General features: G+C 43.0%; 1 protein-coding gene across 1 annotated transcript in view; it reads left to right on the top strand.

Annotated features, from left to right (window-relative positions):
- The first annotated feature begins 1,090 nt into the window (after positions 1-1,090).
- Positions 1,091-26,728, top strand: part of LOC116048390 (LHFPL tetraspan subfamily member 6 protein) — a 60,391-nt gene continuing 34,753 nt past the window's right edge. The window contains exons 1-2 of the mRNA XM_031297492.2: positions 1,091-1,406; positions 2,252-2,769. Of these exons, the coding sequence (XP_031153352.1) occupies positions 2,385-2,769 (385 nt within the window). The 5' untranslated portion in view covers positions 1,091-1,406; positions 2,252-2,384. The remainder of the gene's footprint in view (positions 1,407-2,251; positions 2,770-26,728) is intronic.

Raw genomic sequence — 26,728 nt, 5'->3', positions numbered from 1 at the left:
TAATTCAAACATCCTCAAGTAGACAGATTTTTGAACAAATCCTCAAGCTTACAGTAAACAGTGATAGTAGGCTATGGTGCTAATATGACTTGATTTATTAATGAACCGCAGATATATTATAATTGCTATCAGTTTATAAAGGGCAAAGTACACACAGGCCGTACAGTAGTTAATAGTAGTGTTAATATATCAGGCTTAATATCGGATTGTGCTGCTTTAAAATCAACTGATACTTCCAAACTATTTCTTTAGTCGTATTTATTAATCGACAGAACACATTGACTCCAAAAGGTCACATGTTAATGTGAGAACACTTATCTTCAACACTGTCTCAAGAAGTTATAAATACCAAGGCAGACTCAACATGCAACACACATAAAACACAAAAAAAATGAAGAAACGTTTAAAACCATAATTATACCAAATGTAAGATATTTATTAATAATGATAATTACCATATTCTACTACACTTAACTAATACCTTCATCACTCACTTTCCTAACTTTGATTGCTACAACAACGCCATTGACTTGCACTATATTTATATTTATATTTAAATCTTAAATCTCTGATATTGCACTATACCTTCCCTCTCTTCAATTGTTATTGTATATTTCTTGTCAATTTGTAAATCCTATTGTATTGTTTTAATGTATACTTAACAGTATTTTCATTTTATATTTCTTACTGTCCTTTCTGTTTTTATTCTTTATGTGTTAAATGAGTGTTGTACTTTGAGAGCGAAGACTAACCAGAGTTTGTTTACGCAAACCTGGTCAATAAAGCTGATTCTGATTCTGATTCTTACTAGATTAGATTCAGAATTGTTATTTCCAAGTCTACTGTAGCAGTTTACGAGGCGTCCTTGAATGCATCAGGAGCATACATGTAGGGAATGATAGTAGGCCTGGCGGTGAGTCCAGCCTCTGGATGGGGATTTGTGTGATTGATGGTCACCTCCCGGGAGAGTTTCATGGACACGCCCCCTCCTCTCCCCGCCTCTCTCTCTCTCTCTCTCTCTCTCTCTCTCTCTCTCTCTCTCTCTCTCTCTCTCTCTCTCTCTCTCTCTCTCTCTCTCTCTCTCTCTCTCTCTCTCTCTCTCTGAGCAGGAATGTGGAAACAGGAGTCCAGTCAGTGATCGCTGCGCGTTTCTCCACAGCACAGGAGTGAATAATTGATCTGTGCCTCGGCCAAATATATTGATGAGGAAGAAGTGATTTGTGAACGGATTCTGCGGTCACTTTTGGGATTTACGTTCTTTGCTCGAACGAATTATTTCTTCTTCTTTTTTTTTCTCCTCGGCTGAAGAAAAGTTTGCTTTGAGACCCAACACAGCTGGAGTCAGCAGATGGAAATAAGCTCTCAGTGTCCACCGAGCGCACCTTATTCCGGAGCTCTCCCAACATGTAAGCTTATTTCTTCCTCTTTTATTTCGTCCTTTTTCTTTGCCTCGTTGTCCTGATTCACATTCCTACAGTGTGAGCACTGCGATAATACAGCGTGTTCCGTGAGGTCACCCCTAACGAAAAATCACTATATGTTCCTAGTGGCTGCTCCTGCAGGGACTTTCTACTGTCTATCCTTAACCAAATGTCCAGTTTCCTTTGCGTCTGTGGTACTTAATGGCTATTTCATATGGTATTATACTCCTATAACAGGCTGCATTGTTTGTAGTTCTGCTGTGATGTGTGTATGATATCATTATAAAGTTTATAATAGGAATGCTATGGCTGTTAACTAAATCCACAGTAACTATTCCTAATAATACTAGTTGTTCAAATAATAGCCTACCTGTAGGGGTATTCTAGTTGTTATGCATATCCACTGCAGCCTCAAATGTGCTGAATTATGTATGTGAACTAACAGCTAGGATTGTTAATTATTTCTCAACATTCCTATATGTTGATGAACGAAATGCTTAAAGAAATAAGTAAGATGTATGAAATGTACGCCTGAGTTTGATCATTTTTGGATTGTGTTTGCCAATTTGTTAAGTGTATATATCTGCTTACCTCGTGGTTTAGGGAAAAGTGCTTTAGCCTACAGGAGAAAAAAAGATCTAACAAACTAATGAGTAATACTCTCTACTTGGATTCTTTCATATCTGTGTTTATAGCTGCACTTATAATGACTGCGGAACAGGTTTTTGGTTTTCAGCTTATCCAGCTGTGGCTTTTCATGTTATTCCAAAAGCCAACAACTTGTTCCCACAGATGACTTTTCTGTCTTCTGTTTGTCTTCCTCCTGACAGGGACCCAGAGTCACTGAGAAGGTGAAGGCTGCTGGTGTTAAATGCTCACTGCCAGGCTTCCCACAACACACTGACTGCTCAAATAACTGCTGTTAGTTCAGTGACTGTGTGAACCGTTCGCAGACTGTTTACCATGGCTTCTAGTCTGACATGTACGGGTGTTATCTGGGCCCTGCTGTCCCTGCTGTGTGCTGCTGCCTCCTGCGTTGGCTTCTTCATGCCCTACTGGCTGCTGGGGACACAGATGGACAAGCCAGTGTCCTTTGGCACGTTCAGGCGCTGCTCCTACCCGGTGAGGGACGAGGAGAAGCAAGCCACGGTGATGCTGGAGCAGTGTGGGCGCTACGCTTCCTTCAACGGCATCCCAAGTCTGGAGTGGAGGATCTGCACAGTGGTGACGGGCGTGGGATGTGGCCTCCTCCTGCTGGTGGCCCTCACAGCTCTCATGGGCTGCTGCATCTCTGACCTCATCTCGCGTACAATCGGCCGGGTGGCCGGCGGCATCCAGTTTGTTGGAGGTGAGTTTACGTCTCTGTGATTTGTTTGTGTTTATGTCTGCAGTGGGTAGTTCTGTTCTGACTGAGGGGGATGCAGAGCAGAGGTTGTTTGGATGGTTTGCTTTGCACTGAAAGACTACAGGAAGACGACAGGTTTTAATTTAACTCCTAAGAAATAGATTTTGTATAGAGAACTGGGAGGTTTTAATGGTTGTAATTAACTTCTCATAAAATTTGTTATGAACTCTCTGACAGGGAGTGCAGCAAGATCACATTGGTGAGGGAACAAAGAGGCATAGAAATCTTGATAACCATGAAAATGTCACCTCTGGCCAACTTTTCTTTGCCAACAAACCTGCTGTCGGCCCAGAAAAGCTGTTGTTTCCATAGATACCCGGCTCCACAAGAAATTAAAAGTGTCCCAATGAGATGTGGTCATGTAATTCGGTTAATAGTCTGGATCAACAGAAGTACATTTCCACACAATAAAGCCCCGACATGTCAGGCTTTGTCCCCCACCTTCCTCTCTCTGTGTGTTGCTGTTCTCAAAATCCCTCCGCTACGGGAAACGACAACAAACTTCGAGCTAGCAAGCTACACGCTGAAAATGGCAAGCTTTAAAGAAAATTTGGATTGTCCAACGAGGCGGGCCTGCTTGGTTCTTTCAGGGAATCATCGTAAAGATTTACAAAGAATAAGTTTACGGCCTTTACTCTCTAACTGGGGCGTTTTGGGACCGAAAGGTGGGATTGCTGTGGACGAAGTACACACGGAGATACACTGCAAGAGCCAATGAGGTTTAACCATAGACTGTTAGTATTAATGGACAACGCATCCGGTTAGGCGAAGTGCTGCAAATGCGGAAGTGCCTTAAACCTGCATTCTATCTGAATTCTTGCAGGGGGCGACACGTGCGATTGCAAAAGGAGGTCGGTTTCTGTAGAAGTCTCTGAGAAAGTGACCCACTTCTCACTTGATTTATTACCTCGGTAAACATTTTCATAATGAGTTTATGGTCTCAATCGCTAGATTTAAGTCTTCTGCAATACAGAATGATGTTCATTTTTTGAATTATGGTCTCGTTGATTTTAAAATCGGCGATAAAGCAGGGGGTGTTTTAGGGTGTGGCTATGATGGGATTGCCAGTGAAAGTGTGTAACGTAACGTAGAGTGTAAGCAGCTCCTCCATCGTCACATCCGCAACCAGGATGGCTGCGTCAAAGCCGGTCTACGGAAAGCCGTTCCACTCCCTATTTAGCCCCATTGTACCGAATTTGGTTACAGTTCTACCAGAGTTCCATTGGGGGTGATCACAGTCCAGTGCAAAATGAATGGGAATCTATGGAGCTAGACGGCTAAATTTGTCTCTTTCGCCTGATTTTCGTTGAGAAATCTCAGATTTGATTGTAGTTTTTGCAAATTCAACATGGATTATAGGTCGAAAGTTGAATGAACGACTACTTATGTCCTTTCGATTTCTTACAGGTTGAGTCGTTGTTGCCCGTAACCCGCTAGCATTCTGCTAATGAATGCTGATTGGTCAATGAAGGACTGATTACGATCGGAGATCCTGCTTGACGGCATCCGAAGCAGAACCAGAATGTCAGAGTGAATATTTCGGCGTGGTCTTTAAAACATTAGCAAACCTCTTTCTAGCACATGTATTAACAGGGAGAGCCTAACCTGTCAGCTGTGTTGTCGATGCCTCGAGAGAAAAAAGGAAGCGACTCAGAGTTTGCCGTAAAGCAGTATCTCTGGCCGTACGATGTGCATGACGTCATTGATATTTTAAAAGGCAAACAAAAAAGCCACTTTAAAAAAATCTAACACCCAGCAGTGTGTATTTTCTTAGCCTCCCCTTTCGAATGCAACATTCAAATTACTAGACAAAAAATGATATCCTGAGAAAAGTGGATTTTGAGGGGTATAGCTCCATAGAGTCCCATTCATTCCGCACTGGCCTGTGAGCGCCCCCTATATGGAACTCTGGTGGAACTGCAAGCAGTTCAGAAGCCGGAAGTAACGAGAGAGTGGAACTTCTTCCCTTATTAGAAATTCTTTGGCTGCGCCCGTAACGGCAAACTCGACGACGGATAGCAGATCTCCACAAACCAATGGGTGACGTCACACATGCGCTGTCCATTAATATACAGTCTATGGGTTTAACTGTGTATCCAACTGATTTAAATAGCTCACCGTACTGTATTGTGTGAACAGTTAACTTCATTTAATATTGTATGTGGCGTTTTCTTTTGAGGGATGCAAATGTTCCACCAAAACAAGTTCCTTCCCGAGACTATTTAGCAGAGCCACCGTCGCTGCGTCCGGAACTTAGCGCCGCCCACGACGATTGTGATTGGTGTAAAGAAATGCAAACAACCCAGAGAGTTTTTTTCTCCTATCCCAGAATGTATGTGTGGAGGGGCCAGACCTCACTCCACAGCGCTGTGGAGATAGGTCTGGCAACGCGAGACTACTAATGACGTCGTTTTACTTTACATTTCTTAACTCATGACTGCAGTTTAAAAGCAACACACACAATTCTGCACATTGCTGTATTGGACTGAGTGAATATTTGAAAGAACGTTTCAATAAATTGATTTGATTTGATGAGTTGATTTCACATCAAGTGTGTTGGTGCCAAAGGTGTGGCTTTAGCGCCATTTTAAAAAGCTTGGATTGGGCGCACGTATTGTAAACATCGGTGGAGCATATAGTTTGATGAAGAGAACTTTTCCTTTTCTTAATACCTTCCTGTGTTTTACTATATGTGCTGCATATTTTGGCATGAATTCATATATTTTGTGTTTAGTTTGGCTGATGAAATGATGGAAAATTGAGCTTAATTTGGGCTGCCCAAAATATATCTGTGATTTTGTGCTCTGGTTTTGATCCACAATGCCCCCCTTAGAGTTGAAAGGAAACCCACGCCCTTTCTATTTCTCTTTGCAAAAATAGAGTCCTGTCCACGCTGCAGCTCTGGCCATGGAAATGTCTTTCTGTCTGTCTGTTTGTTTGTTTGATTGCAGTAAGTGGACACAGCTCCACACGGCACCAGCTTTGTTTAAGTGTACCGTTGGTTTTGCACGTGTTGTCCCGGGACGCGAGGTCTGAGGGAATGCTTCCACCAAAGTAACAAGTTTCTCTGCCCTAGTTTAAGAAGCTGCAGTGCTCCAGCCCTCTCATTAACTCCAAAACGTTTGCTCGCATACTGTGGCTCACCACTCTGCTATTTACAATCCCCATCACTTCAGTGTGGCTTTAAAAAGTTATGTGACAGAAAAACAGGTTGCAGGCAGATTTGGCAGAGCTAAATCTACAGAGGACCACCACAACGTGCCACGTCCTAGTTCTTAGCTACTTAGGAACATCAGTATTAATGATGTATAATATGGAGGATGATTAAGGTGAAGGCTGGTTGGCTTATTCAGAAATGTGCACTTTCATGTAAGGGGAGCTCATTTTAAGCTCACAGCAGTCCCATACATACAGTATTACAGCAAACTGCTATTTTTGGTTATAGGATTAAAAAAAAATCCCTGTCTGTCTTTCTTGCGATTTCTCTCTTTCGTAGACTCACACATGCAGACACACATGAATTTAGATGGAGGGAGAGCGAAGGAAGGCGGGGTGCAATACAAGGGGTGCCGCTCAGTTCTCTTAAACTTGAATGCTGGTGAGCCAAAGGGCATATTTCTCAGAAGGGCTAATTGGAAGTGACACAATTGGGAAGCTCAGTGGGCTGCTCCATGTATTGTCTTCAATCACTTACAAAGAGTGTAGAAATGTGGAAGCGGGCAGGGTAAATTGGGAGTGAGAAGGGAGAAAAAAAAAATACCTGATGATTGAAACATTCAGCATTTACTTCTTATTAACCAAGAACCTCTCTGAGAAATAAAGAGCCGCAGGGGGAAAACCAGAATGTGTGCCGAGAGATATGATCAAATCTCAGCGATTAGCGGGAGCAGTGAGAGGGAATAAATGAGGCAAACAGTTGGTGAGGCAACGCATTTGAAATCACCAGATGCAAAGGAGCCTCATGGTTTACTGTATGATGCCGGTGTCTTCCTCCTGTTGTGTTTCCTCTGCTCCTTTTGTAGGCCACTACTGAAGAGTATCTTACCAGGGAGGCCAGGGCCTCTGGGCTGCCACGAGTAAAACATCCACTTTATATCCCCCTGTAATTTATCTCAATCCCAAGCAATAGATTAGATGTTGATAGGATTTATCAGGGCTTTAACTCATTAGCTATAGCTCTGACTGAAGGAATACCTTTTAACAATAACTATTATTGTTCCTAGTGTTGTTGCTTGCCTCTTATAATGTATTTTTCTTCCCAGTTCACTATGGGCAAGTTGTTCCAGAGTTGGTTAATTGCTGATGGCAAAGGCCCATATTTCCTCTACAGGCCAGAGAGTCTGAGTATGAGACTATGAGACTGTTCTGGCTCATAAATCAAAGGCCTGAGAGCTCTGTGCTGCTTACATTAAACAACTGCCTGTACTGTAGTTTCTTGTCTTAGTTATGCAGCGGTGAAGACTCCAAACCACTGTTTCGCAGACATGAAAAGATTCTTGACTTGGATTTGGTTGTTAGGGATTTTGTCCCCCCCCCACCCCCCCTGCAGAGCCTCGCCTTGTCTTTGGGTTCCTCAAGCAGAACTGTGCACAGCGGGAGGAAAGCTATTTATCTCTATGTACTAGGGCCGGTCCGAATACCATTTTTTGAGCTTCGAAGCTTCGGTAGTAATGAGCATCGAATATTCAAAGCTTCGGAGAGAGGACATATTATTATCTCTCTATAAATTGCAGGAACGTCTTTCTGTCTGTCTGGGTTTTATGCGAATATCTCTCGAACCGTTAGTCCGATGGATTTCAAACTTGACATGTGTCTTGCTACGGGCACGAGTAAGTGCAGTGCCAAGTTTGACGTTGTTTGGATTATAAATGCAAAAGACATCGTTAAATTTATATCGCTAAAAGAAGCACACATTGGCTTTTGCCGCTCTAGCCGCTGGCCACTCCCCCTCTCACCCTGAGGACCAGAGACAGAGCGCCGGTTCTGGTGGTTGATGAACGCAGATGTGCTGATTAGCGTTCATAACGGGCCAGGGGGGTAGCGCACTGCCATGAGTCCATGACGCTAACGTCTGATTACTGTCTGATATTTTGTGATTACATTTTTAAAAATGTAAAAGAGAGTATTATATTTCGAACATATTCAAGCGCGAATGAGAACCGTTTGGAGAGGGATGCCAGGTTGTGCAAAAAAAAAACAAACAAAAAAAAAAAAAAAAACGAATATTCGAATGTCAAATTTTCAAATTGAATACCAACCCACTGAACGAATTCGAATATTCGGGTCCAGCCCTACTATGTACCTTTTTTAAAACACTTACCCGGTTCAATAACCTGCTTTTAATTTGTGCTTTTGTGTCCTTGTTTATTTCATCTCTTTCCTCTCTGCACCTGACAGGTAGTTTGGTTTTGACATTTTATTTGATTGCCTCTTGATGACTGACAGGCCCTGTGATTGGATGACAGGTCTGCTCCCTCACCAATTAAATATTAGGGATAGCGATGGGTGCGTCAGGCCTCCCATCACTATCTTGGTCGGGCTATCTTTTCATACTCAGATACTACTTTCACTTTATAATATTTCTGATTTTGTATGGGCTTATAAAAGTGAGATGCCTGATCTGCTTATGGGATGGTTTGGGAATGTTTCAATATCTTAGATAAATTAAATTTAACTTTCTCAAATGACTGTGGTGCAGTTGGAGTTTGAGAAAGAATACCAGTACACAGCAGTCAGAATTTTTGTGAACTGTGCTGAAAAAGACAATAAGGGCTAGATGCCAAATTTGGAAAAGTAGCTAAGAAAAGCAGTTTGAAATGATTGTCTGTGCTAGAGCCAGAGGTAAATTATAAAAGCAAGTTAAAATAGCTATACCTAGATTGTGCACCATCTGATTTTAATATTATATATATTTTATTGTGGATGTCAAAGTATTTCATTTGTTTTGCCTTCTCTGAAGTGTGGTGATGTCCATTTAGTAACATGAATTGCAAAGACCCAGTAGACCCAGTTTACGTCAGTGACAACTACACCCTGTTGCCCTTTCAAGACAATCAATCAAATACAACTGCTGTGACCCAAAAAAACAAAGGTTCCAAATGTTGATTTGCAGCATTTGAAGCCCAAATAACATCACAAGTCACATTAGGAGAGCCAGTGATAAAGCATTGTTCCAAAACATGCCTGAAATCTCAAAAAGAAAATACGATTGCATTGACCCGCGGAGAATGTCAGCTGGATTGAGATTACTTTAACTCTTGATAAAAATGTCAGGAGATCTAGCTGCTCCAGGCTGGAGGATAAAGGCTTTATTTCATTGAGTTATAGAACTGGTGTTGAACTGCTGCGTCCTTGAAAGTGAAGGCGAAATAACAAGACAAACAATATGATGCATGACAGGCTGTACTTGGTCTTTTACAAGGTGTTTGTTGGGGCAGTATGTAGGGTGCAAGCAGAGCATTTCATAAGAGCTGCTGCTGTTTTAGAGAAGGTGCAGACCTATGAGGTGTACTGTCCCAAAGGGATGTAACAAAACAACTTAAAAAAGCTCAACACAGCATATTTCACTGTCACAAGAGAAGGTTGTGGTCAGCAGGGAATCTATACGGTGTAATTTTGTCTGTCATTGTTGGGAGAAGTACCGAGAACTCTTTACAGCTTTAGGAGGCATTTTCAATGCCATCACTCCAGGATGGGCTAAAAACATTTATTATTGATTGGAGACATTAAATGTCTATTGCATTAAATATTACCACTGGGTTCTGGCAGTGCTTTGATGAAATGGGATAAGAAAAGTGTGGGTTTTCACACATGCATTTCTGCTTCGTGATGCTCCCATGTGAGGTCTTTCAGAGTGAGATGACAACATTTATGTTTTGACCAGTTGCAAAACTTTTTTTTATTGGTTTTATTTTTTAATTTCTTCAAAGCACAGTTGAAGAAATAGCTAAAATGCCAATGAGAGTGCCAATGAAAGTGAAACTAGATGAAAGGGTATGACGCTGGTTTGTCTGAACAAAAGCACATGTTTCAGGGGGAAACCATGTTTGCACAGGCTTACTGGCCGTGCTGGTTGAATACATCCCACACCAGCATCCAGTGATGCTGCAGTTGATCTGACCTATCAAATAATTGGCTGTGTTGCCTTCTGGGAAAGCTTCTCTATTTCGTTTTCTGGCTGATTGGCTCTGTTTACACCTCTGTGCCAGCATCTCGTCTGCCCACACTGGTGTGCGATGTCAGTAAATGAACAATATGAAGCCGCGGAGAGAAAACACAATGGAGAAACTCTTTCACCTAAGTTTGCCTCCATTTTAAGTGTATCATTTTCCGAGTATAGCTCTACCGTTTCACCAGAGGTGACCTGTAACATGTAATAAAGTTTTCAAGTCAATTTATCACATCGTTCTGCCCTACCTCTGTGGCTCAACGTGTATGTCAAGGGCACGAGCGCGAGCGATGCATTTAAAGACATGTAAATAAATTACAGATGGGCTGCCATTTTGGCTTCCGTAATGTTGCCAAGGGCTGTTTGGCACAGGAGTGTGTTGTCCTGTTTGAGAGCCATACCGACACAGCCAGGAGCTTTGTCCTTGTGTCGGCTTTGTGAGTTCTTGCCAGCTGGATCCCGCCCAGTCCCAGAATGTGTGCTTCCACTCCCCTCTCACCACCAGCACCTCATTTTCAAGAGGTACAACAAAAATGAAATCGCATCCATATGAGGAAGGCTTTGGGATGAAGAGCTCATGTTTCCGGTGGAATATTCTGTCTCTTGACAGTCATTGTTTCATGGTGTCGGATCACAAGACATTTCCGGGGCGGTGGCCAAATATTCCCTGACGCGCCGTGTTATCCTTTTACTTCCAAAATCTGTATTCCTTCCTCCTCATATGCCTGCCAGTTTGATGTGATGATGATGGACTACACTGTCTCATCTGCCATGTAGGCATTGCATAAAAACTAATGAAATAGCACCGGCCCATATGTTAGAGAGGAGGAAGCCAGGCCTTTTCACTACTGACAAGAGTCTTGTGTAACGGTTTTTAGAACGCTATCTCGCTCTTCATTGCTTACGTTTCCGGCCGCTGATGGTTATAAAGTGGATGTCTCTTCCTCTGAGTTGATTGATCACCTAAAGTGCAGACCACTCTTGCAACACTGTAAGGCACTCATTGAGCCCAGCAGCTATTTTTGCTCAACATACAGTTCCCTAAACCCCCACCAACATTACCACAAGGGTGTTTGGAGAGCAGTGAAACGTTGCCATTGCACCACAGGCAGTCTATTCTCTCCAATGCTCTGGTCTATCTTTCTCCTTCCCCTTTCTAACCTTTCGGGTGACAGTATTATTTCCAGTGCTCAGTCTTTAACTCTCCGGTTCAGGCTTGTTTCACCTTTCCCCTAATGATGAGCTTGATGTCCACCCCTCTGTGTCCTTCCTCTCTCCTTCTCCATCTCCTTCCTCACTCTCCTCCTCCTCCTCCTTGCAGTGGCTGTGCACATTGCTGTCTGCTGCAAGCTAAAAGAAAAATAGATTGGGCCAGTACCCAGTGACCCGAAGAGTGGACCTGGGCTTCGACAGAATGAGAGAACGGATGAAAAAAAAAAAAAGAGTGAGACAGAAACAGAGGGAAACAGGGCGGAAAGCCCAGCATCAACAGGGATTTAGTTTTGTCAAACAGGAAGTCTGGGGAACCAAAGGACAGACAGAAGGGTTATTTCAGTCTGTTCCTCTGTTAAGTCATTGTTTTCACTGTCATAGTAGCAGGCGTGCTGCATATCGGGTTGTTTTTGTCACTCAGAACACAACTGTTCCAGAAAACGTGTCTGGTGTTTCTGCGATCATGTCTGGCATTAATGCAGCTATAAAAACAGAGAGCAAGGGAGCCTGACAGTTGTGTGGAATTCATGAGTTTGGGATATACATTTGATAGTGTTAATTGTTAATTTGTAAGTAATTTACCAAGCAACAATGTCAAACATTTGCTGGTTCCAGCTTCTTAAATGTGAGGATTCTTTGTTTCTTTCTTTTTTAAAGATCTGGTTTTGGGATGCTGGTTAGACAAAAGAAGCACTTTGACTGTGGATTCAACAATGAGGATTTATTTTTATGATCCAACAACAACAAGACTAATGCCACATTTCCACTGCATGGTACAGCACGGCTCTACTCAACTTGACCCACTCTTTTTTGGTTTTCCATTAGCAGAAGTTGTGGATAGTACTGGTACCTTATTTGGTACTACCTTGGTTGAGGTTCCAAGTGAGCTGAGCCAAAACTAGAAGGTGGAGTTAAAACACTGCAGACCAGTTTGGTCAGCGAGAATCGTCATTAGTGCGACACGGGGCATCCTGCACAAACCCGCCATTTTCAAATAGCCATGAATGCTAGTTAACATTAGTAATTAAACTTAAACAGCGAATGTAAGTCGAAACTGCCTGCGAGCTTCTCCTGTACTATACGGTAATTCCTCTACTATGCGACAGTAAGTCGCGTGGTTATGACACAATCGTTAGCCTATTTTTACAAAAACGTCTGCTACGGAGCCATAACGTGAGGTACAAGGTAATGGAGCCTTTTATACATTGTCGTGTTTCTTCAGAAATAAACAATGGACAAATAAAGTCTTTAAACTCTTCAGATGTAAAGTTATTCGCTGTCAAAGTGACGTCAAAATGAATGGCAGTCAGTGGGATGCTAAAGGGAGGTGATGGCTTGGTAGCATCAAAATGGCGCCATAGGAGCTACGCGTTCCGGGGAGAAGCTTACCCCCTTGCATAAGAGTTGGCCATGCTAGTGGCTAAATGCTAACATCAGCATGCTAACACAATCGTAATGACAATGCTAGTGTGCTGATGTTAAGCTGGTAGGTTTCCCTTTTTTTTTGTGCTAATTTTAGTTTAGCCTGTTAGCATGCTAACATTTAACCAACATTTCTTTAGGATGAAAATAATAGTTGGAATGGAACTCAGGAACCTGTTTTAAATTCCTTGGGAAGACATTGTTTCCTGGGATGATTACCCAGGCTGTTCTTCTCTGCTTAAACAGGGGCAAAGCAGACAGAAAAGTTGATAACACATATCACGTCTTTGCCACTGACACCTAAAACAGCGAATATGTGTGAATAGACAGATGCTTAACAGATGGTGGAGGCTCTACTTCTCTGTTTCACCGATGACACACATTGTGGAGGGCATGTTTGATGTCAGTGCCCTAGCCTGTACTTACAGTGAGCAATACTTCAGTCACAGGTAGGCAAACAAGAATAAACCCCCTTCATGCAGTTTGAGCCGCCTTAGTCATTGTTTCTGTGGCAGATAAACCATATTGTGTGAGCAGAAACACACAGACAAAACAAGGGAAAGAAAAAAATAACTGTTTTCCTGAATTTCACCACATGTTATGTCTAATTAGGGACGAAGAAGATGGAAAGCCCACGTTTGACCTGTCTCTGAGGGAGTCAGAGGCCATGAGTCGGCTGAATAAATGAATAAGTATGGATTGGATGGATTGGGTCTGAGTCCTTTGGGATAAAGTAGTTTGCTCAGTATTCCTACGCTGTTTTACAGTCTCAGAGGCTCCGTGTCTTTAACACTGCAGTTAATTATACCCTGTTCTTCCTGGTGAGGGGGAATGTGAGGTCAATACTCCTTTTGTGCTGCCTTCTCGTAGGTCAAATAGCAGGCCAGCGAGGAAATCGAATATGGGTTGGATGTATGGAGTCAGATCTGCGAATAACATGGCGGCGTAAAATAGCCGGGAGAGGAGTCTATTTTTGGTAAAAGAATCCACAGTAATTGCCTGTCTTTAGTTTCTTTACCCTCAAACCAGATACAGTATATTGTAAATTTCCATGTCCCAAAGAGGCAATGCGAATAACCTACAAGAATGAGCAATTCTTCTCTATTTCGCCACTTTGACTCGTGGATGTCTCATTTAATTTGAGTCATTGCGGCAGAGTATCTCCTGCGTCTTAACCCTGAAAGGCCAGGAATAGCATTAAGAGCTGTACAAAGAGCCAGCGCTCCCATGGTTAGTAATGTGTGGAAAAGAGTCGCCTCTGTCTCTGGGAGAATTAGATCAGGGTCAGTGTGCAGCTCTGGGAGACAAGCTTTGTCCCTCAGTTGGTCACTCAAACACATGTGGTCATGCTGCTCGACAGTGAGGACAGGTGAAGGTGGCGTAAAAAGGCAGCTAAAGATCAGATCAGAGGAGGGGGGGGGAGGGGTCTGTTAATGACTAGGTAACGGTATTTGCATGTGTGAAAGGGACATGTGCTCTTTTAAAGTGTGAATTTGTTGTTTCCTGTATCTTTCTGTTGTTTTAGGGGTGCCTGCAGTTTAGCCTGCATGTGGCTGAGTTTATTAATGTCCCGTGTGCTGAGGCCAGTGCCTGCCTATTCTGTCTGCCTTGAGTAATGCTGGGAATTTAGGGTAAACATATTCTGGTGCCTCCTACCCCCGCTAACACAAGAGAAAGTGTTAGAATTGAATACATTTCAGAATCAGAATCAGAATCAGAACATTTCACAGCTTTCTATGGTCAGAACATTTCACAGCTTTCTATGGTTGTCTTTATAGTAGTGGGCTAAAATCTGCATTTAGCTTATGACTGTAAATGATAACAGAGTCAGGGATTTTTTCCATTATGAATTTTGCTTATATAAGTTAGAAGCGACCAGACCCTTGAGAGAATGAGTGTTTGTGTGTTTAGTGATCAACACAAATAAGACTTCATGTGGAATGTGCATTGTGGGCTTTTTTAAAGCCTCGCAGAAACAAACCATCAAAGGCACCTTTGCGTGGTAATAAGCAAAATGTCACTCCTGCCATTATCATAAAATGACAAGCATGTAATTGTGCCGCATGAAATTATGTCTCAGAAAAAGAAAAGTGTGCATCCCCTCAGTTTTTATAAGGCTGACACAAGCTGAATAATGCCCACGGCAGTACTTGTGTGGAGACTGGGCAGGGTTTAGTGTTTGGGTGGAAGGCGATGCAGTGTGATTCCAGTTTTGCTTTGCTTCCCAGGCTCTCATTCCAGCTGGTTGGGTGGGCTCTCCCCTTATAGGATCTGGTTTCCACAGCAGCAGGGGGTGCAGACCCCAAGCACATAGAGAGTGAGGGAAAGGCAGGGTCAACATTTGGAAAAATCCCCCGAGTCTTGTAGCAGTCAGTGTTCTGTTGCTTATGATAAACTTAGTTAAGCTGCAAGTTGCCTTTAGATACAAGAAACAGCACACCCCCATTCTGCTAATGGTCAGTTCAGCTCTAAAAGTCTATTTTTACCTTCCGTGAGCAGTTTTCAGTCAAGCCTCTACAGTTAAACAGCACCTTGTTGACTGGCCTTCCTTAAAGCCCTAATAAGAGAAAAACAGCCAGACATAAACAAAAACCCAGCAAGAAAGGCCTTGAAGCCAGGCATCTAGCCAGCAGTCAAAGTTAGTGAAAGTGCTGTAGAATACGAGGCCCGTAAGCCAGAGAGGCTGGATGTATTTTGAGCCACTCTGACCAAAATGCAGCCCTGGGAAAGCATAACACAAGGTCTCTGGAATGCTCAAAGAGAGCTCCAATCTCAGAGAGAGCTAGAGGAGGCTATAAACAGGACAGAAGATGGGCTCTACCCATATTTGTATGTGTTTATGAAGATCAGCAAGAGCTGATGGCCATATATAGGATTGTTGTGAAAAACAGCTTGGTGGAAGAGCTGTACAGAGCTGGCTGAGGTTTTATTCAACACCATGCAGAGACAATTGTTGAGTTGAAAATGAAATTAATGTTGGAGTTGAAATCTGAGGAACCCAACTGAAAGGTCAGATGCAGCTTACAAATAGCTGTATGATAGGTGGGGATAATGATATCAGCATTGATACCTTATCTCTTCCTTCACCTGTTATCAGAGCAGAGAACATTAGACAATCTGCCCTTCATGCTCGATCCACCTCTTCCTCTGCCGCTTTCATACACTCTATTACCATTAGTCACGTATTCTCTTTTCAGTTTTCACTTGTTTCTTGCTTGACTCATGTGTACGTTCTCTTTGCTTGAGCAGGAACAAAACGTCACAGAAAACTGAAATGAAAAGCAAAAAGCTGAGAGTTGTGCTGCTTTACAAAGGGAGCATGGGAACAAAGGTACTCTTTGATCCAGCAGATTGACTCTGCTCTCTGCACTAATTCGGGGTCTTGACCAGTCTGAGCCCCCTGGTGAGGTTTTCCCAGGCCTGACAAGCCCAGCTTCACCCACTTCATGGCCCATGGGCTCACTGGGGGTCTCCATGGCTACGGCAACCTGGCTCTAGTTACCGTTACAAACAGAATATTATAGAAAGTTTTCCTGGGAGTGATTTAGAGTCATAGTGTGACTGAACCCAGGGCTTTTTAATCACATACTCCAGCTATTGCTTGAGCTGGCTCTCGAGTTACTGTCTTTAGCGGGAGATGGTGTGGATGAATGGAAATGATCAAACATGACTTATTCTCTGGCTTTATAGACTCCCCAACATAATGAAAACACCAATCTTCAGTGTCTAGCTCCAAGATAATACAAACATTAACCACCGTCATTTGTATGCTTTGTGTTGTGGCGTTCATTTTAAAATAAATTGTCACAAGACAAAGTAATCTCAATCCCTTCGAAAGTTTAATCGGATCAAATATATTCTTTCTGGCAGTGTATGAGCTGTTCTAGTATCCACAAAAAAAAAAAAAATATTGATTTTTTTTTCAGTCTCCACACCCAAGTGTTATATACTGTAGTATGTCTTGTGAATATCATTAAGTGGGAAAATTGGAAGAAAACCAGAAGGCTTTTAACAGACACAACTAAATGTGATTGGGTGTTTGGTGTTTTAAGCCCCTAACGTCGTCTTCCAGGCAGCGCTGCCTGGAAGGCACTAGGATTAGGCAATGGTTATGGTTAGGGTTAGGGTTAGGTGCCTTGAAGTCGACGGTCGCAGCGCTGCCTTGAACATGTGATTGTCTGTCATTCATTCTTCTTTTGGATTTCTGGCTGATTAGATGCCTTGCAGCACATTCCTGCCTCTCACAGCTCGGGTTGATAAGACAAAATAAAACGTTATATATCCCGGGGAAGAATTGCTATGCAGCAGTTTCAATACACAGGGTGCAAAAGCATGGATTGCACCATCAGTGTAATATTTTGCACCCTCCGTTTAATTTTGCATAATAAATGCCAAGCAAAAGGTGGTAAGGCACACGTGTGGGCATGTCTCCATGCGCACCATGCAAAAGGGCTGGGTGAGGGTGAATATAGATCAGCGGCTGTGGTGATTATTAAATACTCTCCATCACATCACTGGTCTCATAGCTCTGAAACAGCTGTGCCAATCAGTTAAACGTGACAACGACTGCTCAGCAAACGGAAAGATTTACCTCAGGAAATGTCTGAATGGTTCAGAGCACGACCACATGAACAGACATCAAGACAGATGTATGATTTTTCCACCAGGTAGTAGCTTTAATAATGATAACCATTAAAAATAAAGAATGAAGAATAATAATTCTAATGTATCTCAGCTCGTACATAGTCACATGCTTAACGTACAGTAATTAACATTACACAACAGCGTTTTCACTGCAGTGTATTTCAAGAATAAAACATGAGATACTAACTTTTGCTCAAAAAGAAAGTTAGAAAAGAGGCTATGATGAGCCCTGGGAACTGGACGTTGCCATCATAAAAAAGCTGAATATGGAGTCATAATCGACCAGTCTGATGTGTGTAGAGGCTGGTACTGTATGTGCGTAACGGCACTTCTCAGAGGCTGCACATTTTTACATTACATGTCATTTAGCTGACGTTTTTATCCAAAGCGACTTACAATTGCTATATATGTCAGAGGTCGCACACCTCTGGAGCAACTATGGGTTAAGTGTCTTGCTCAGGGACACATTGGTTGACGTGTCGCAGAGGGATTCAAACCCAGGTCTCCCACACCAAAGGCATGTGTCATATCCACTGCGCCATCACCACCATATCAGTCCAGCTGCCTTTAGATGCTGCAGGAATTTACTGACAGACAGTGCATCCAATGAGCGACGAGGAATCACTGTCCAATACGTACCTACCTTTTCCGATTTGAGTCTCACCAAATGCCGTTGTGTTTTTCTTTTCTTTTGCTGTGTTTTGTGAAATGTTGAGTTTTGTGAAATCTAGCTGTGCTTTTTGAAATGTCGTTGTGTTTTGTGCTTCAGGGCCACCGTATTACTGTCCTGATAGTGCTACTCTAATGCTGGTCCTTTGTTGGCATTCCCTTCAGGCTGCCTCCTCTCTCTCTGCTACAGCACGTAGATGCAGGAAAACTGAAGATATGGCTTTCATTAGAACATTTTCAAAGTGGCTTTTCGGATTTGGCTCTTTCACAAGGCACGCACTTGATGTGATTATTTCAGGGCAAAATTACGCAAATAAAAGGAGATTCAGCTGATTGCTTGTCATAACAGAATAGTTTCAGCGGCTAGCTGAACTCTTCTGACAATGTGATGGCAGGTTAGAAGTGGATGTTATTTTTTGTAACATTGCTGAATCTCTCTGAGAGCTGCTGGATCAGGACGTGAAGTCCTTCAAAGCTGTTCTGCTCAACATGTTTCAGCCCGACCGTGATGTGCTTCACCATCTGACATTTGAAGATAACCACGGAGTAAGTGGCTGGCCGGAGTGTGATTTTTTTTTCTCTCAAACAGAGAGCACTCAGCCTCACTCATGATGGATGCCGAAAAGCCTTGTCATGTGCAAAGAGAGAGATAATAGAAGCGGAGAAATCAGGCACTCGGGCCTGCTGATAACACAGTGCAGACTGTCAGTCACACTCTAGAGTGGACAAAGTGTAGGTTGTACTATTTTGATTGCCTGCTTGATATCTGGTTTTTGATTTGATGTTATATCGATGTCTTTCTCTCACAGTCGACTGGCCCAGAAATGAAATGTTACCCAATATTGTTTTTTTCCGCCTCTGTAACTGCATCAGCTCTCTGGTGGTTTGGGTTGGCAGAGGTGGCTATTATAGAGGTGGGTGAGTTTGACATCCGTCATTCAGTAGTTACACTGCACATCACCCATGAACAGCAGGGGCGTCAAGGTTAGTCTGTAAGCCATCCGGTAAACTGACCCAGGCTGCATGAACAAAATGTCAATAAAGGCAGAGATAGCTGTGCGGTGTACAGAGACCCTGCAATACCCTGCTGGGTTTTGGCCACTAAATGTCCATTATTCTCTCAGCATCGTACCCTCCAGCCTCCACTGAGTCTGGAGCTTTGACATCATTAAGCTTCCACTTCCTCAGGCAGTGCAGTTGGAGATGAGTTATCCATTATTTGGCTTGTCCAAAAAGACGAGAAACAGCTGAAAAGCATGTGGACTCGCTGGCTGGTGATCTGTGCTGGAAATGTCCTCTAGGATACAAGCAGGATTTTATTATGTATCTTGGCGGATGCACCCACATGATCAACTTTAAGATCAGACTGCCAAGCCAGAGCTGCACTGCTTAATGTAAATCAAGTGGCTGCTCTGCAGTCAGAAACTGGGACATCTGTCCATTCTACAATGGATTTCAGTTAGTATTATTGTTGCACGTTGGTGCAAAACGTCTAGAAAGGAGCTCTTGATCAGATCTCAAATGTTTTAGCGTGGAACCAAAACCTGATGTTTACTGTGGACGTTTACATCACTGAAGACTGACATGACTGTACTAAATATACATTGGCATGTTGTTAACCAGTTATCTGCAGGAATAATATGAAAATATTCCCTAAACCAAACTGAAAATAGGCATAATTTGAAACAACATACAGTGTTCCTGGGTAGGGCTGTGTATTGGCAAGAATCTGGCGATACGATACGTATCACGATACATGGGTCACGATTCAATATATTGCAATATATTCCGATACTGTGCGTAAGGCGATATATTGGGATTTTTTTCAAGTATAATTTTAGAAAAACTAATATTTATAAAAAAGACATGATGTGCATAAAAGTCAAAGTTTACTTTAGGTAAACAATTCAGTACACAAAAAAATCAAACTGCCGGTTTGGGATTGTGGTTCACAGGTTCTTAGTGAGCAAATGTTTATATGTTAAAGTAGGCCAAAGTTCAGCCATAGCTACGTTGTTAGCTTCTAGCAAAAAGTCAGGCACTGCTAGGCACTGTTAGGCAAGGACACTAGTGGTGTGTCTCAGCATAGCCATCTAGCAGTAGGGGGTTCAAACACAACATAAACGTCAACCACTGTCTTAAATGAACATTTTTGCACATAAACTAAAAAAAAAAATCTAAAATAAATCTATATTGCGTTTTTGAAAATCGATATATCGCGATACTCAAGTGTATCGATTTTTTCTAACACCCCTATTCCTGTGTGGAGTTTCCCTCTAAGGGCAAATTCACACTAGTGAATCTGATCCGACGATTCGCCGCAAGGTTGTGCGGTGGTGAGAGTGTCACTTTAACGGCCCACTTGGGTGAATTCCTGTTGTGTTATTCCCCCTCGTTGCAGGCCGCTGACTTTTTTTGGCTCCGTACCCTGCGGCCCAACCGCCGCAGCCCAAATCCACTACCCCCATTCAAAATGAATTGGCAGACCTGCGTTTGTGCCGCACCGTCTGAGGACTTAAACAATAAGCTGGACTGGACTAGACACGCCGAGGCTGTCTACAAAAAGGGCCAAAGTCGACTCTTTTTCCTGAGGAGGCTGAGGTCCTTTAACATCGGTCGGACGATGCTGAGGATGTTCTATCAGTCTGTCGTGGCCAGTGCTATCTTCTTCGCTGTCACATGCTGGGGCATTGGGATGAAGGTCGCAGACACCAACAGACTGAACAAACTGATCAGGAGGGCTGGTGATGTTGTGGGGGAGGAGCTGGACACACTGACGACCGTGGCTGAGAGGAGGATGCTGTCCAGGCTTCAGTCCATCTTGGATAATGTCTCAAACCCTCTCTACGACACACTGGCCCAGCAGAGGAGCACCTTCAGCAGAAGACTCCTCTCACCCAGATGCACCACAGAGCGCCACAGGAAATCGTTCCTGCCTGTGGTCATTAAACTCTACAACACCTCCCTCAGAGAGTCGAACACCCCCTCTCTGTAATCATCTCATCTCAAACATAGACAATTCACTTCTCTTTTTATTGCACTATAATCATCTCAACATAGACAATAATATTCTCTTTTTATTGCACTATTTGCACTGTACATTTCATATTTTATTTATTATTACTGTATATTTGTTTTTATTATATATGTTAAAAGTCTGGATAATATATGTTGTTTGTATACCTGGAGTGGTAACAAAAATAATTGCCCCCTGGGATTATTAAAGTATTTCTGATTCTGATTCTGATTCTGATTCTGACTGACACAGTCAATGTGAATGCAGCTCAAAGCTGCCAGCATTCATATAACTGTAAAGTATCAATATGACTATATCTACAGCCCATTTAGGATTGAAAATACATATGTGAGGGCGCTTGGATAGCTCAGTTGGTCGAGCGGGCGCCCATATATAGAGGTTTACTCCTCGACGCAGCGGGCCCGGGTTCGACTCTGACCTATGGCCATTTGCTGCATGTTAATCCCCCTCTCTCTCCCCCCTTTTCTGTCTTCAGCTGTCCTATAAAAATAAAGGCCTAAAATGTCTAAAAAAAATTATAAAAATAAAAATACATATGTGGTTTACCCTCGACAGGATAAACAGTAGAGACAAACGGTCTGAAACAAAATGTCAAGGGTTTCAAAGGAAATCTGACAGCTTATTATATCAAAGGACTGCATTCCCAATGGTTTGGAGCTTTTTTTGTGCTGGTGTGAAACTCACAGTCTCTGCCTCTCTATCAGGCTCCCAACCTAAAGAAAAATGGCAAAGATATGGTTGCTGGTCAATCCACAGCTTTGTTCTCTATCCTCCAGAGACGCTTACAGTGAAAAGACTTTGAGCTGAGCACTTTTTCCCGAGCAGTTGTCGGCCGGCTACTGGCAACTGGCGCGTGGAGATTTCCCCGGCGACATAGATTCAGTTTAAAAAGACACATTTATAGCACACATACGCCACTCCAAACTTCAAACAAAAAAGGCACTAGTGTTCAACAATAACTTTCAGCATAGTCACTATGAAATTGTTTTCACTGCTGTAACGTGTGATAGAGGGATCGCAGCCCAAAGTAAAAACCTGCATGGTTTGATAAGAAAGCCAGATACAACGGATGGTTCTTATTCTTTGGGCAAGAAGTTGTGATTTCCTTTATGGAAAAAAAATATCTAGTCATAAGCTCCCCTGGGTTTCAATATCCTCTCTCTTGGAAAGGCAACTGAACAAAACAACATTTCAAAGAAGACAGCTTGTACAGTGGTATCGTGGGGATTTAAAGGTGTGTTGTCGTCGAGCCAAAGTATTCAACAGTCATCCTTCCCACTGCTTATTGATGGGCTCTCAGCAGGGTGTCGCTGAGTCAGGAAGACACCTGCCCTAAGCCCCAGAAAGCTGTAATCATGATCAAAGCTCAGATCCGTCAGCTGGGAGCCCGGTAGTGTCCTTGCTCTAGGCTTTGTTGTTTACAGCGTGCTCTTCTACCCTTGGCAAGCCCTGCAGGCATTACACAGGAGGGTAGTGGTAGAGGGGACAGTGCAATATGGAGACACGAGCAGGCACTAGGCCCGCGCTCGTGACAGGGCCGTCTGCAGGACTTATTGATCTGTGAAAAGAGATATACATCCTCTCCGGAGCTACCGACAGACCACTATTTGGCACTAGATGATGAGCGACCATGGCTGAATCTAGGACTGGGCTATATATCAATATCATTTCAATATATTAGGCTTGATATCGTCTCCTCCTCAAAAGCTACAGACACAGAAATGGCACATACTAAGTAAAGCTCATTGTGGGACTGGCTCTAGTGGCTGTAATTCTGCACCAAGGCTGAATTTCGGATTTCGAATTTCAGATACAGTATTAGGGGACCACTAAGGTCTATATAAAAGCACCCAAAAAGCACCATGGCATGGGACCTTTAACCACGTAGTCATTATATCCACATTACTGATGATTATTTATCTAAAATCTCATTGTGTACATATTTTGTGAAAGCACCAATAGCCACAATATACAGTACACCCTACACAGTATCACCGAAATATCGATCTCGATGTATTTGGTCAAAAATATTGTGATTTGATTTTCTCCATATGGCCCCAGCTCAAGCTGAAACTCACTTCCCTTAAATTGCATCCTTCACTTTCTTCCCTTTCTCGCTTCCTAGTCCGTACCACCGAGGAAGCATGGGAGAGACGCAAGGAAGGAGAGGAAATAAGTAAATGTGTTTTAGAGGGATGAGACCTCCTTTCTTCTGAAGCGTAACGTTAATACAGTTATACGGGCGGGGTTAGCAATGGCTTCCAGCTGCACGGCTTCCAGGAACGCCGCTCTGGTGTATCCTTGCCGGTAGCTCCTCAGAGATCAATCCTCGCCCCTCGCTCCTCGATGATCCCTCCTCGATGCTCGTTCCTCGGGGCAGGGATAACCCTACAGTCACATTAGCTACAAAAGAGAATGACATGCACTCGCTTCTGGGGGCTCCTGGGCGTGCCTAGCCTACTCCTGGTTGCTTGGCAACAGTGAACAGAAATTCTCCGTTGCTACTTTCAACCACGTCTTACAAGTCACTTCAGAGGTATTGTCAAGTCACAAGAACGATGTTTTTGGATTTAAAAGTATTTATTTCTCGATAAAAGTAACAAAATATATGAGATAAAATGCCAAACATATCAGATATATACAGAAATACGATGTCCTGAAGCGTTTTCCGCCATCTTGAATTATTTTCTTCGACCCGAGCCACTGACATACACGTCACGCTGCCCTCACGCTGCCTTCACTCCGATTGGCAGTCGCTTTGTTGCATCGCTCAGCATTTGCATAAAATAGACTTGTCTATTTTGGCCCCTCCTTGCTTGTGGCAGCGGCAAGCTCGTCACTGGCAAACGGCCACCCCCATTGAAAATGAATGGTAGCCTGTCGCTTTGTCTCTGTCTCTTGTGGCTAATGTGACTGTAGGGTAAGAGCTTTGAGTGTGTTTCTCCTAACGCCTTCTCTTTTAGAAATCTTGATCGACATTCTTCACATACGGCACTTTTGTTCTCTTTCTTTTTTTTAAGATTATTTCTTGGGCTTTTCTGCCTTTAATTGATAGGACAGCTTAGGTGAGAAAGGGGAGAGAGAGAGAGGGAGAAGACATGCAGGAAATCATCACAGGTCGGACTCGAACCCTGGACCTCTGCATCGAGGCATAAGCCTCTCAGTATATGTGCGCCTGCTCTACCCACTGAGCCAACCCGGCCACATTTGTTCTCTTTCTGACATCCAGCCACTGTCCTCTGATTTTGCCTTGTCTTTAAAAAAACAACAACAATGATTGATCCTACACCAAGCGTTTAGCAATTAAGGAACCCCCCATGCACTTTGGGTAAACATATCATTCTCTACATCCTCCTTTATCTCACCCCTCTGTGATAATTACCCCGTTGTTAGACCTTGAGCTTGAGAAGTAACACTTAACCAAGGGCAACGTGTCGCGTGCAGAGCAGGACTGTGATTCATTGGCATGTATATGGCTGCCTATATATCTTCAGGAAGCAGTAATAGGTGGGGGTGGTGAGGGGAACATGGGGGAAATGGGCTGCTGCCGCTTGAGTGGCTGCTAATGTGCTCTTTCCCGTGATAATACGAAACCGTTGAAAGGACGATCTGTTATTATTATGTTCTAATGGTCTAAACAATACAAATGAAATGCTGTACATAGGTTCTCCATGATCTATATTATTATGTATAGGGGTGCAACTCATTTCCTCGAGGCCAAGGTGACGCCTTCAAATTGCTTGTTTTGTCCAACCAACAGTCCAATACCTAAGGATATTCAATTTACCATGATATAAAACAGAGAAAAGGCCAATCCTCACATCCAAAAAGCTGGAACCAGTCAATGTTTGGCATTTTTTGCTTAATAAATGACTAAAAGGTCCAATGTGTAGGAATTTCTCCCATCTAGCGTTGAGATCATATATCGCAATCAACTCAACTCACCACGCAGTTCAAAGTACGTATTATAGCTACGGTAGCCTTCACGCTTCAAAAAGCCGCTCTCTTGCTCTTTTCAATCTCCTTTTTCTTTTTCTGGGCGAAGAAGAAGAAGACTCCTGTTCCTGAAATTTGGATTTTGAATACGTGTGGTCCTCCATGTTTCCTTCTTCAAACTTGCCGGGGCCGGGAAGCTACAATACCCGTTAGCAGCATTAGCAGCACCTGTGAGTTTATCATGTGACAGCGAAAACGCGAAAGGCGGAGCAGTATGTCCTGTATGTCCCTTACCGGCTAACGTGTTTCAAGATGGAGCATGAATATGGAGCGTCTACCCCAGTTCATGCGAATGCAAATGTTAAATTTCAAGACAAAAGGAATACTTGGAATTGATGGTGGTGGTAAATATTCATGAAAAAGGACAAGTTTGTGAACGGGCAACACAGATTTTGATAATGAACAACTAAACATGTTACACACTGGACCTTTAACAAATGACTTAAACCATTACATATAATTTTCTTTTGATTGAATAATTGATTATCTGACTAATTGTATTAGAGCTGCAAAGATTAATCGACTAGTTGTTGACAATTAATAAATCGGTTTAAGTACTTTTTTATGAAAACAAAAAGGTCAAAATTCTCTGATTCCAGCATGTTGAATGTGAATATTTTCTGGTCTCTTCTCTCCTCTGGGACAGTAAACTGAATATCTTTGAGTTGTGGACAAAACGGTTCTAACCATCTCAAACACCAGATCACATGTTGGCTGCTCCACTTTTGAAGTCGAGAGAAACACTCCACCCTCTCTCTCTCTCCGCCATCCCATTGCTTTCTGCAGTGGCACGTCAAGTGTGATCCAGACCTAATCTACCAGGCCAATAGTGAGGTCCCTGCAGGGAGCCAGGGGGCCCCAGGCCCAGCACCGTTGCCTCATCCGTCTTCAAGACAGGCTGCAGGCCGGGTCCAGCCTAGCGCCTGTCCTGTCCTGCTTGCATATGCAGAGCTACGAGGGGGATGCTGAACCCTAAAGCCTTCATCTGGTCACCAGGTGGGCACCGGAGCAGTGGCGTGTCTCTTCCCCCGCGCTCTGTTGGTATGCGTGGAAATGAAAATCAGTAAAGAATGCCCTTTTTCTCTGCGGGGAGCCTTCAGCCACCTCGGAGGCAACAAGCAGGCGTGACCGCTCTCACACTCAGAGGTGACGATGAGCAAATAGCCTGGGAAGTTAGTTTCACTGGCTGTGCTGTTCGTGCTCTTTCCTGTTTTCATTCTGGGTTCCATTTTGTTTTGGAAGCTGCTCACATATCATACATAAATATTTGCTGAAAGAACATTTAATATCATTGTTTTCTTGCTGTTGTAAATTTCCGTCGTAGCTTTGTCACGTAGCCAGAGTAGAGCAAACAATCAAGTCTCTCAAAGTTATGCAAACACATGCACATGGTGCACAGGCAGCCAAAGATGGTCCTTGTCAGTGTGTTGTTCTCTGCCACGCAAAGATTTTAGAAGACAAAGGACTGTTTGCAAGTCATTCGTGTGCCTTTTTTGCTTGGGTTTTGTCACACAATACATCCATCTGGCTGTGGTTTGAAGGCTTCACAGTCTGTTTTAGCAGCATTGTGTGAATCGGTAGAAGTCAGTATAGTGGTTAACGGCAAATAATAGAACAGCTACAACAGTCTGGTAAGTTCAGAAAATGACATCACTTTACTGTAATGCAGCCTTTAAAACCAGGAAAAGACACGATATCCAAAATCTAAAACGGTATCTAGTCTCATAGCACAATATCGATATAATATCAATGTA

This window comes from Sander lucioperca, chromosome 5 (genome assembly GCF_008315115.2).
Source record: "Sander lucioperca isolate FBNREF2018 chromosome 5, SLUC_FBN_1.2, whole genome shotgun sequence".
NCBI lineage: Eukaryota > Metazoa > Chordata > Actinopteri > Perciformes > Percidae > Sander > Sander lucioperca.
Note: the sequence above shows the minus strand (reverse complement) of the source record. Positions and strands in the feature narration are given on the sequence as shown.